This window comes from Mauremys reevesii, linkage group 1, assembly GCF_016161935.1.
Source record: "Mauremys reevesii isolate NIE-2019 linkage group 1, ASM1616193v1, whole genome shotgun sequence".
Taxonomy (NCBI): Eukaryota; Metazoa; Chordata; order Testudines; family Geoemydidae; genus Mauremys; species Mauremys reevesii.
The window spans coordinates 3,478,653-3,491,194 of NC_052623.1; the positions used below are offsets into that span (position 1 = coordinate 3,478,653).

Genomic DNA, 12,542 nt, shown 5'->3' on the forward strand with positions numbered 1-12,542 from the left:
GTGTTAATGCAGAGACTGTCTCCTCCTCCTCTTGCATTTGAGGATTCTGGCTGTTAATGGGAGCACGGTTATCTGCTTGTTTAGTGCTGGAAATAGTGTGACCAGATGGCTTGGAGTTTTTTGGGGCAGTCTTGATATTCAGGGATTTTTTCTAATATAGACACCTATTGTCCCCCACATCTGTCCCGATTTTCAACACTCACTATCTTGTCATAATAACTGGAAATCATGGAGGTGCTAAGGCTCCTCAGTGGAACAATTATAAGAATTTTTCAACATGGGCATGACGTCTTGCCTCCTAGCTGAATTTGACAATTTGGCGGAACTGTTATTCCTGAAACTTTCCAAAATCAATTCATCTGGAAACTGACATCAGGCATGGAAAATTAGAATCCAAATGCTTAAAGTTTGGAAACCTTATAAGAAACTGAAAAAGAGTTGTCCTTATAGAAGGTGTCAGACAGCCTTAACTAAAGTTGGTGCCACCAGCACCACCTACAATGGCCAATCCTTTTGTGAATGCCCTTCAGCTAAACTCTTTGCTCCAGTAATGTCTGTGACAAGGATTTCCACAGGCTAACTATGGATTATGTAAACAATTTTCTTTCATCAATGTTATACCTTCAGACTTTCAATGCAACTGAATGTTCCCTTCTTTCTGTGTTATGAGACACAGTAAATATCAATGTCTGATCTACTTTCTTTATTGACAGTTTCATAGAGTTTATGATTAGAAGGCACCATTAGATCATCCAGTCTGAACTCCTGTATAAAACAGGCCACTACATTTCACCGAGTTATCCTGTATTGAGCTCAAAGATGTGTGTGTGACTAAGGCCTGGTCCACACTAGGATTTTATATCATGGAATCACAGAACCAGAGGGTGCGAAGGAGCTGCTGAGGTCATCTAGCCTAACCCCCTGCTGAGATACAGGATTTGTTGTGTCTAAACCATCCAGGACAGAGGGCTGCCCAGTCTCCTTTGGAAACCTCCGGCAAAGAAGCTTCCACAACCTCCCGAGGCATCTGTTCCATTGTCCTCCTGTCCTTACAGTTAGGAACTTTCCCCTGAGATCTCATCTTAGTCTTGTTGGGTATCCTGACACCCCAAACGGCGAGGTTCGTTGTCTGACCGCGGAGAGACAGGCAACACCAGCAAGGTCCGATCAAAAGCTCTTTATTGAAGAGTGCACATGACAATAGAGAGCAGCCCGTCTCCAGAGAGAACCAGCTTACTCTTTTACAACTAAGTATAGGTTATATAGACAGTTCCGTCGCATCATAGATTATTCATTTCACACAACCCATATCCCACCCCCCTTTGGTTAGTAATAAAAAAAACACTAGTAACAAAGCATATCTATCTTTCTTTATAATGTCAGCAAGTCGTGATGCCCCAGCAACTTTCTTATCAGGATGGTTGCTAAGCACCAGAAACTGGAAGACAGGAGTTAAGAACGGACCTAAAACAGAAACAGGGAGTGGGAGATAGCAAGTCTCCATATCGTAACAAACTGACCTGTACCTTCTGGTACAAGAATGCAAGAATGCAGCCCCTCCCTTATCTCACTTTCTTCCAGCTCTTTGTAAGAATCCTGTCCAGTGTTTTTCCACTCAGGGACTCCCCAGAAACCCTTGTTAGCCTGACTTTGGTCAGGCTTGCATAACTGCTTTGTGCAACTGTTTCTTTCAGGCCTAACAGTCTGCTGTGACAAAGTTCCTCCTTTACCTTGGTGGGTCCTGCGCTTATTGGCAGATTTTGCTAGCCTCAGGATCAGGATTTGGAAGGTTTTGGGGGGAACCCAGGCCCGCTCTCTACCCCGGGTTCCAGCCCAGGGCCCTGTGCATTGCAGCTGTCTAGAGTGTCTCCTGGTACAGCTGCATGACAGCTACAACTCCCTGGGCTGCTTCCCCATGGCCTCCTCCAAACACCTTCTTTGTCCTCACCACAGGACCTTCCTCCTGGTGTCTGTTAATGCTTGTACTCCTCAGTCCTCCAGCAGCACGTCCTCTCACTTCCAGCTCCTTACGCACACCTCACTAACTGGAGCGAGAGCCTTTTTATACCAGGTGTCCTGATTAGCCTTAATTAATTCTAGGAACTTCCCAATTGGCTACAGGTGTCCTAATTAGCCTGCCTGCCTTAATTAGTTCTAGAGAGTTCCTGAGTGTTCTGGAATAGTCCCTATTATCTTACCCAGGGAAAAGAGACTTGCTTAACCTGGAGCTAATGTATCTACCTTCATCCACTGTCTTGTAGCCATCTGGCCTGATCCTGTCACACTGCTATACTGTAGTTTGAACTCACTGTTGTCCCGCTCGCTGTGGTAAGAGAAGAGAAATTTTCTCCACCTTTTCTATGGCAGCTTTTCAAATAGCTGAAGATGGCTGTCATGACCATCCTCTGTCTCCTCTATCCCAAATTAAACATACCCAGTTCCTTTGGCCTTTGCTCATATTGTTTTTATTCCATCCTTTGGGTTATCTTTGTCTCTCTCCTCTGGATCCTTTCCAGTTTCTCTACATCCTCCCTATACATGGGTGACCCAAACTGGACACAGTTCTCCAGCTGAGGCCTAACCAGTGCCAAGGAGAGCAGTGCTCACCTCCTGTGACTTGCATGCTGTGCCTATGCTAATGCAACCCAAAACTGCATTTTATTTTTATGAAACATAGTGAACAGCAAGAAACCTCACACCCTGGAGAGATGTAGATATACCAGCCTAACCCGGGTGTAGACAGTCTGAGGCCAATGGATGAATTCTTCCATCGACACAGCTACCACCTCTCGGGGAGGTGGATTGCCCTCACTGGCGGAAGAACCCCGGCCATTGGTGTTAGCAGTGTCTACACTGATGTGCTACAGCAGCACCACTTTAGCCCGTTAGTTCTAGTCAAGCCTCGAGCAGATCTTCCACAATAGCATCCAGTCGGGATCTGCAGAGATGGGGAGTTGGAGAATCCACCACTTTTTTTTGTGGTGTCTCCAAACTATTAATCACCTTCAGTGCTAAAGATTTGGCCCTTATTTCAAACAAGAATGTCTCTGGCTTCAGCCTCCCGCCATTGGGTTTTGTTCTGCTTTTCTCTGCTAGATTACAGAGACCATTATTACCCATTGATTTCTCCCCATTAAATTCTCCACTTGATTGTCTTTTTTCATAAGTTAAGTCCCTCACTCTCCGGCATTTTCTCCAGCCCCCAATCATTTTTGTAGCTCTTTTCTCTAGCCTCCCCAATTTTTCAACATCCTTTTTGAAATGTGGATCCCAGGACTGGACACAATCCGTTTCACCAATGCCATGGGCAGCGGGAAAAGCATCTAGTGAGCTGGACCCATGCAAACAAAATGTTTTAATACAGTCAAATCCAAAATGATTCTCTCAGAACCAGAAATCCAGGCCTGACCCACAAGCAAGGGCACTTTCTTATGGAATGCGGGGATCCTGAAAAGACCATTCTGCCAATATTTGGGGCATCCACAGATTTTTTCTTCAATGATTTTCTGTTTCTATCCAGATCATTGATGGAAATATTGAATAACATCGGCCCTAGAACTGATCACTGCAGAACCCCACTCACCCCATTCACTGACAATGGCCCATTGATAATTGTTTCTGAGATCGGTTAGTTAGCCAGTTTATATCCATGTTACATATGATATTAATCGGTATATTTTCCAATATTAAATCAAATGCCTCATAGAAATCAAAGTTTGTTGCATCTGCACGGTTTCCCTGATCAACCAAATGTGCCCTCTCATTAAAGGATAAAGTCAGATTTATTTGACAAGACTGATTTTCCATAAACCCTACTGTTGACTGGCATTAATTATAATCCTAGAGTTTTATTTTAAATTAAACCCATATCAGTTTTTCTATTGTTTCCTAACCCTCTGAAATCTTTATTAACTTCACCTTTTAAAATAGTTTATATTTAACACAGAATTGTCCTCTCTTTGCTTGGTTTTTTTTTTAAACTTTGCTGCTGCTTGATTGCATACTTCTGATTCCACATGAGATGTGTGTTGGATTCGTCAGTTCATAATTATTGTGTTCATAACTCTGAGGTTCTACTGTGGATGCTGTTTAACATTCTCCTTGACTTCTAAGGAGTGGAAAGTGTTTCATCACCTCATGTGATATGAATACCTCCCACTATTTCTTTCAGAATGCAGAACAGAACTATTTCTTGAACACATCTACATTATCTTTAACATTAACACGTTTAATTTCTCCCTCTCATAATTGGTGTAAAACTTTTCTGGGATTTCTTTTCTTCTTAATATACTTAATAACCTCCTTTTTGTGATAGGCAGCTCTGTCAAACATTGATTTTTCCCCAATCACTTTAACAACCCTTTCCAACTTTCATAACATCCCATTTGTATTGCTTTCTATAGATATTTCCTTTTTCCCGCTCCCCTCCCTGCCCCAGTTAGTGCCTCCCCTTTCTCACTGAATCAGCTTTTTAAGCCAAAGTAATCCACTTGTTTCACTGTGAAATCGTGGCTTTTTAGCTGCCTAAGGAATTCCTCTAAACAACTCCCAATTTTCATTCCCATTCTTCTATCTCAATCCATTTAATTTGCCTCATTTTAAGGGAATTAACACTTTTAAAATATGAAGTGTCTATAGATATTATTGCTTGGGAACTGATCTCTCTTTGTCCATTGGAATGTAATAAGCTCCATTCTTTATTTTCCTCTCCTCTATCATATGCTCCCTTGTTTGTCTCTTCTCTAAACTAAACTGTCCCAGATTTTCAGTATGTTGCACTAGGACAGTCTCCCCCCTTCTCATAGACTGTATCAGAAACTCCCTTTTTAACTGCTATATTCTTTACAGAGATTGGGTGAGAAAAACAGAGTGCGTGTGCAGAGCAGGTTAGTGTCCATCCCATTCCTTAGGCATCCGAACATTGTCTTTGTTTTGGCAACTACTGGGAATGAGCCGGTGTTTCCGTGGAGCCCAGGTCTTTTCCCTGAGGTGTTTTCTACCTGGGATGTTTCCCCTGCCACATGACTAGACAAAGGTTTGGTTATTTTCCAATCTCAGATGTTTAGCAACCATGTTAATGGGGCCAGGCATGGATTTCATTGCACTAAGAAACGATGAGTGATAACCAGTATCCACAATCCTGTTTGCTGTGGGTGCCTCTTAAGGTTTCCCACATCACAATGTGTGAGAATGATTGATGCATGGAGCACCATCAAATATGGAATTGATATTAGTAGGGTCAGTTGTTCATAATTCATTTATCTGAATAAGGAAAATGTCATTTTTCTGTGTGTGAAGAGCCACCAATCTGCTTCATCCATGAGAACAGCCTCCAGTAGTGCATGCAGTGTCTCATATTTACATTGTCTCTCCATGTAGGCATTTCGTCTGTTACCATAAGCCTAGAGCCTGGGCACATACAGGAAGTCAGGGGAGCATACGGTACATGCAGGAGACACCGTTCTGCCTCAGAGTTGGACACTTTCTCCCCTACTCCATGTCACATTCCAACAAAACCAACTTCACAAACCCCTCCACCTTCATCCTGCTGGGCATTCCTGGCCTGGAGTCTGCCCATGTCTGGATCTCCATCCCCTTGTGCACCATATACACCATTGCTGTCTTGGGCAACCTCACCATCCTATTCATTGTGAAGAGGGAGCCGAGCCTCCATGAGCCCATGTACTATTTCCTCTGCATGCTGGCTGTCAGCGACCTAGTCCTGTGCACGTCCATCCTGCCGAAAATGCTGAGCATCTTCTGGTTCAATTCCAGAGAGATCTATTTCAGTGCCTGCCTCACCCAGATGTACTTCTTTAACTGCTTTGCAATAACGGAATCAGGGATCTTTGTGGCCATGGCTTTTGATCGCTATGTGGCCATCTGCCATCCCCTGAGACATTCCACCATCCTGACAAACCGCGTGGTGCTGAAGATTGGCCTGGCCGTGGTGCTGCGTGGCTGCTTACTCATACTGCCATTTCCTTTGCTGGCGAGTCGGTGGACATATTGCAAGACCAACATCATCCCCCACACGTACTGCAAGCACATATCTGTGGTGAATCTGGCCTGTGCCGACTTCCGTGCCAGTAGTTACTACAGCCTCTCTGTGACATTCTTTGTGCCCAGTATGGATGTGTCTTTTATTGCTATGTCCTATATCCAGATCCTCAGGGCCATCTTCAGTCTCCCCACAAAAGACGCCCAGCTCAAGTCAATTGGGACCTGCAGCTCCCACCTCTGTGCCATGTTAGTCTTTTACATACCAGATATCTTCTCCTCCGTCATGCATCGGATTGGTAACACTATGCCCCTGTATTTGCTCATTCTCATTGCCAACGTGTACCTTCTGGTGCCCCCCATGCTACACCCCATCATCTATGGGGTGAGGACCAAACAGATCCGGGACAGGCTGCTTGCACTATTTACTCATAAAAGGACCTAAAGTTCCCTCCTGGTGCTCAGATGTTCAGACCAAGCTCTGTGCAGAGCAAAGTGCTGGGCTGTCGTCCCTGAATCACTGACTGGACAGTCAAAGAGACATTAAACACTTTACTGCCCTTACTGTGCCCTGTCAGCATGACAATCTGGGGAATGTACCACCCATGGAGTTGCCACCTTTCTTATTGCTTGTATCTGGACCCCCAAGCCCTCCTCACCTTCCTTTGTCACTCCTTCCAGGAAGGCCCCAGCCCTGCTCTGATTCTTCTCCACAGGACCTTGGCCAAACCGGACAGTCTCTATGCAAAAGAATAAATGGACACAAATCTGATATCAGGAATCATAACATTCAAAACCAGTAGGAGAACACTTCAACCTCTCTAACCACTCAGTGACAGACTTGAAGGTGGCAATTTTGCATCAAAAAAACTTCAAAAACAGACTCCAAAGAGAGACTGCTGAACTCGAATTAATATGCAAATTAGACACAATTAACTTAAGTTTAAACAGAGACTGGGAATGGCTGGGTCATTACACTAATTGATTCTATTTCCATTTGTTAAGTTCTCCTCACACCTTCTATGGGTCATCTCAATTACCACTTCAAAGGTTTTTTTTCTCCTGCTGATGATAGCTCATCCCAATTGATTGGACTCTTCCAGTTTGTATGTATACTTCCACCTTTTCATGTTCTCTGTATGTATAAATATCTCCTGATTGTGTGTTCCATTCTATGCATCTGAAGAAGTGAGTTGAAGCCCATGAAAGCTTATGCTGAAATAAATTTGTTAGTCTCTATGGTGCCCCAAGTACTCCTGTTCTTTTTGCGGATACAGACTAACACGGCTGCTACTCAGAAACTGGTAAATAGGATGAAATTCAATAAGGACAAATGCAAGGTTCTCTACTTAGGAAGGAACAATCAGATGCACACATACAGAATGGGAAAGGACTGTCTAGGAAGGAGCACTGCAGGAAGGGATCTATGGGTCATAGTGGAACACAAGGTAAATATGAGTCAACGGTGTAACTCTGTTGCAAAAAATGCAAACATCATTCTGCGATGTATTAGTAGGAGTGTTGTAAGCAAGACATGAGCAGTAATTCTTCCACTCTACTCCGTGCTGATTAGGCTTCAACTGGAGTATTGTGTCCAGTTCTGGGCGTCACATTCCAGGAAAGTAGTGAATGAATTGGAGAAAGTCCAGAGAATAGCAACAAAGATGCTTAAATGTCTAGAGAACACGGCCTATGAGGGAAGATTGAAAGAACTGAGTTTGTTTATTCTGGAGAAGATAAGACTGAGAGGGGACATAATAACATTTTTCTAGTACCTAAAAGGTTGTTACAAGGAGGAGGGAGATAAATTGTTCTCCTTAACCTCTGATGATAGGACAAGAAGCAGTGGGCTTGCAGTAGGGGAGCTTTAGGTTGGACATTAGGAAAAAGTTCCTAATTGTCAGAGTGGTTAAACTCTGGAATAAACTGCCTAGGGAGGTTATGGAATCTCCATCACTGGAGACTTTTAAGAGCAGGTTAGTCAAATAGATGTCAGGGATGTTCTACATGGTGCTGGTCATTTCGTGAGTGCAGGGGACTGGACTTGATGACCTCTCAAGATGTCTCCCAGTCCTATAATTTTATGATTCAATGATTTCTTCCATGGAGCTCAGGCTGTTAACATGTCTGCCTGCAGTAAGAAGGAGTGATCTGCTGGGACCCCAGAGGCTAAGGGAAAAGTCACAGCAATGGCTGAGGTACTCCAAGCAATTCTCCTTGATTGTTCTGCTGCAGGGAATAGCTGCATGCTTCCAGGGGTGAGGGTGGTTGAGACCAGCTTCTGTGCTGTAGCTGAAGGCAGCATCTCCTCATGTAGGGAGGAGTGTGTGAAACTGCTCCACATATTCTTCACAGTCATGTGATATGATTGTGACATAATTGTAATGTATTGTATGCAAGATCAGCCATGCAAGGTGTAATTGGAAAGGTTATGTTTTGCTCAATATGATTATGCTATTTGTATACATGTATCATTTTTGTATGTCAAGTTATGAATAACATAAGAATACATAAGAATGGCCATACTGGGTCAGACCAAAGGTCCATCCAGCCCAGTATCCTGTCTGCCGACAGTGACCAATCCCAGGTGTCCCAGAGGGAGTGAACCTAACAGATAATGATCAAGTGATCTCTTTCCTGCCATCCATCTCCACCCTCTGACATACAGAGTCTAGGAACACCATCCCTTACCCGTCCTGGCTAATAGCCATTAATGGACTTAATCTCCAGGAATTTATCTAGTTCTACTTTAAACACTGTTATATCCCCCCTTAGTCTCTTCTTTTCGAAGTTGAAAAGTCCTAGCCTCTTCTCATATGGGATCGTTCCAAACCCCTAATCATTTTAGTTGCCGTTTCTGAACCTTTTCTAGTGCCAGTATATCTTTTTTGAGATGAGGAGACCACATCCGTATGCAGTGTTCATGCTGTGGGCGTACCATGGATTTACATAAGGGCAATAAGATATCCTCCGTCTTATCTCTATCCCTTTTTTAATGATTCCTAACATCCTGTTTGCTGTTTTGACTGCCACTGCACACTGCGTGGACATCTTCAGAGAACTATCCACTATGACTCCAAGATCTCTTTCCTGATTAATTGTAGTTAAATTAGCACCCTTCATATTGTATGTATAGTTGGGGTTATTTTTTCCAATATGCATTACTTTACATTTATCCACATTACATTTCATTTGCCATTTTGTTGCCCAATCACTTAGTTTTGTATGAGGTTTTTGAAGTTTTTCACAGTCTGCTTTGGTCTTAAATGTCTTAAGTAGGTTAGTATAGTCTGCAGACCTTGCCACCTCACTGTTTACCCCTTTATCTAGATCATTTATGAATAAGTGGAATAGGCTTGGTCCCAGGACTGACCCTTGGGTAACACCACTAGTTACCCCTCTCCATTCTGAGAAATTTACCATTAATTCCTACCCTTTGTTCTGTGTCTTTTAAGCAGTTCCCAATCCATGAAAGGATCTTTCCTCTTATCCCATGACAACTTTATTTACGTAAGAGCCTTTGGTGAGGGACTTTGTCAAAGGCTTTCTGGAAATCTAAGTACACTATGTCCACTGGATCCCCCTTGTCCACATATTTGTTGACCCGATCAAACAGCTCTAATAGATCAGTAAGACATGATTTCCCTTTTCAGAAACCATGTTGACTTTTGCCCAACAATTTACGTTCTTCTATGTGTATGACAATTTTATTCTTTACTATTCTTTCAACTAATTTGCCTGGTACTGACGTTAGACTTACCAGTCTGTAATTGCCAGGATCACCTCTAGAGCCCTTTTAAAATATTGGCATTACATTAGAGATCTTCCAGTCACTGGGTACAGAAGCAGATTTAAAGGACAGGTTACAAACCATAGTTAATAGTTCCGCAATTTCACATTCGAGTTCTTTCAGAACTCTTGGGTGAATGCCATCTGGTCCCGGTGCTTGTTACTGTTACGTTTATCAATTAATTCCAAAACCTTCTCTAGTGACAATTTAATCTGTAACAGTTCCTCAGATTTGTCACCTACAAAGTATGGCTCAGGTTTGGGAATCTCCCTAACATCCTCAGCCATGAAGACTGAATCAAAGAATGTGTTTAGTTTCTCCGCAATTAATTTATCATCTTAAGTGCTCCTTTTGTATCTCGATCGTCCAGGGGCCGGTTAACAGGCTTCCTGCTTCTGATGTACTTAAAAAAACATTTTGTTATTACCTTAGGAGTTTTTGACTAGCTGTTCTTCAAATTCCTTTTTGGCTTTTCTAATTACATTTTTACACTTAATTTGGCAGTGTTTATGCTCCTTTCTATTTAACTCACTAGGATTTGACTTCCACTTTTTTAAAGATGCCTTTTTATCTCTCACTGCTTCTTTTACATGGTTGTTAAGCTACGATGGCTCTTTTTTAGTTCTTTTACTGTGTTTTTTAATTTGGGGTTTACATTTAAGTTGGGCCTCTATTATGGTGTCTTTGAAAAGTGTCCATGCAGCTTGCAGGGATTTCACTCTAGTCACTGTACCTTTTAATTTCTGTTTAACTAGCCTCCTCATTTTTGCATAGATCCCTTTTCTGAAATTAAATGCCACAGTGTTGGGCTGTTGAGGTGACTATGTACCTGTATTTGAAATGCAGTTACATCTGGGTAAAGCCTACTAGGCAAGATGCTTTGAGTCTAGATCGCTGGCCCATTCAAGTCAAGGAACCATTAGGAAAATAACCCTAGGCCTTAGCAGAAGCTTTTCTCCCACCTGAGCAGCCTTCCTGTGCATGGTCCAAACAGCCTGTGTGTGATAGTTCTTATGTCTCCGCAAGCACATGTGATGAGACCACATGTTTCTGGGCTCCATCTTGGATTATCAGTGTTTTCCCACTAACTGGTGTGTTAGCAATCATTAAAACAAAGGGCTCCTGCCATATGCAAAAGCCATATAAGGCAGGGAGTGAAATCATCCACGGTTCTTCACTGCCCACACAAGAGGACTCTGGAAACACCTGAGGAACAGACTGAACTGGGGAAACTGCTGGATCCAGGCTAAAGGGATTTCTTGGGGATTCCCAGCTGTAAACAAAGTGCAGTTTGCCCCGTAAGGATCTCCTGCCTGCCTGTATCATCTCTTGGGGTGAGAATCTGCTATTCACATCCAATCTCTTTAGTGTATTAAGCTTAGTTTGCATTTTTTTATTTGCTAGGTAATCTGCTTGTAATTACTTAAAATTGATCTTTTGGAGTTAATAAACTTGTTTTGCTGTGTCTAAACCAGTGAGTTGGAGTGAGGTGTGTGGGAATCATAACTCAGGGGCAGAGGCTGTTGCATATTCCTCTCCATGTTGAGGGAGGGGGTGAATGTTATGAGTTTATGATGTAGAGCACAAGATGGTACAATTTTGGGTTTATACCCCGGAGGGAGTACATGCCTGAGGAACTGAGGGCTCCCTTAGCTGTAGCCTCCCCATTCAGGTGCTGGTCAGAGAGCCGGCGTGTAACTGAAGCTTGGTCTGCCAGTCCCAGAGCGTACACAGCTGAAGTTAAAGCTCTGTGATTTAAATAGGCCCAGAGCTCCCAGCCGCTGCCCTTCAAATCACACTAGAAAAGGCCCTTCAAAAACACTAGAAAAGAGACTCCCGCCTCTACTATTGTGGGGAGCACTATCCAAGGAGAAAGAAATCCTCTCCTTGATCCCAAACCAACACTGCCTGGTACAGGAAACGTTTCCTTTGGGGAATGTGGCTGGATCAGTCCAGGAACCAGAGCACTCAGGGAGATACTGAAGGCAGAAGAGCCACATTTGGGTGAGAATATCTTGTGGACACCTCCCCGCCCAACCCCACTCCCCTTCCACTCACAGTCCTGTAGCATCCGTGTAGCAGCTCCAGACGTGCTGTCACAGCCCTGTTCAACTCCTGTGGGTGAGCACAGACCAGACAGCTTAATCTCCTTACGCTTCGTGTGGGAAAGTTTGAGTCACAACACTGTGGCCTCCAGTTACTCCCTGGACCATCCTGATACTGAATACTTAGACACTGAACTGTAATCTCTGGACGAACTCTCTCCAGCTCTGAAGTCCATCAGCTTTACTATAAACTGACATGAACTCTATACACGTCTGTATGTATAATGAGCTTTTCACCAATACTCTGTCACTGTTATTTTTAAATACATCTTAGTTTAGTTAATAAGAATTGGCTTGTAGCGTGTAAGATCTGAAATATTCACTGGTAATAAGTGGAGATATACCAATCTCCTAGAACTGGAAGGAACCTTGAAAGGTCATTGAGTCCAGCCCCCTGCCTTCACTAGCAGAAACCAATTTTGCCCCAGATTCCTAAGTGGCCTCCTCAAGGATTGAAGTCACAACTCTGGGTTTAACAGGCCAATGCTCAAACCATTGAGCTATCCCTCCTCCCATAACCAGGTAGGTGATGTGTCTGATCCTTTGGGACAGCCAGAACTTTATTGTGTGATGTTTTATCTGATGAACAGGATTTTATATGATCATCATCATACTTGACTTGGCTGTCTGGGGGGATCCCAAGGCTG

At 43.2% G+C, this 12,542-nt stretch overlaps 1 protein-coding gene across 1 annotated transcript; it reads left to right on the plus strand.

Moving 5' to 3' along the window:
* The first annotated feature begins 5,497 nt into the window (after window positions 1–5,497).
* On the plus strand, window positions 5,498–6,445 carry LOC120402329 (olfactory receptor 52M1-like). The gene has a single exon (XM_039532904.1). The coding sequence runs from the start codon at window positions 5,498–5,500 to the stop codon at window positions 6,443–6,445; it is 948 nt and encodes a 315-aa protein (XP_039388838.1).
* Window positions 6,446–12,542: the final 6,097 nt, after the last annotated feature.

Excerpts from the sequence above, each read along its gene's own strand:
- LOC120402329 (XM_039532904.1), top strand. The coding sequence starts at position 5,498 with ATGTCACATTCCAACAAAACCAACTTCACAAACCCCTCCACCTTCATC.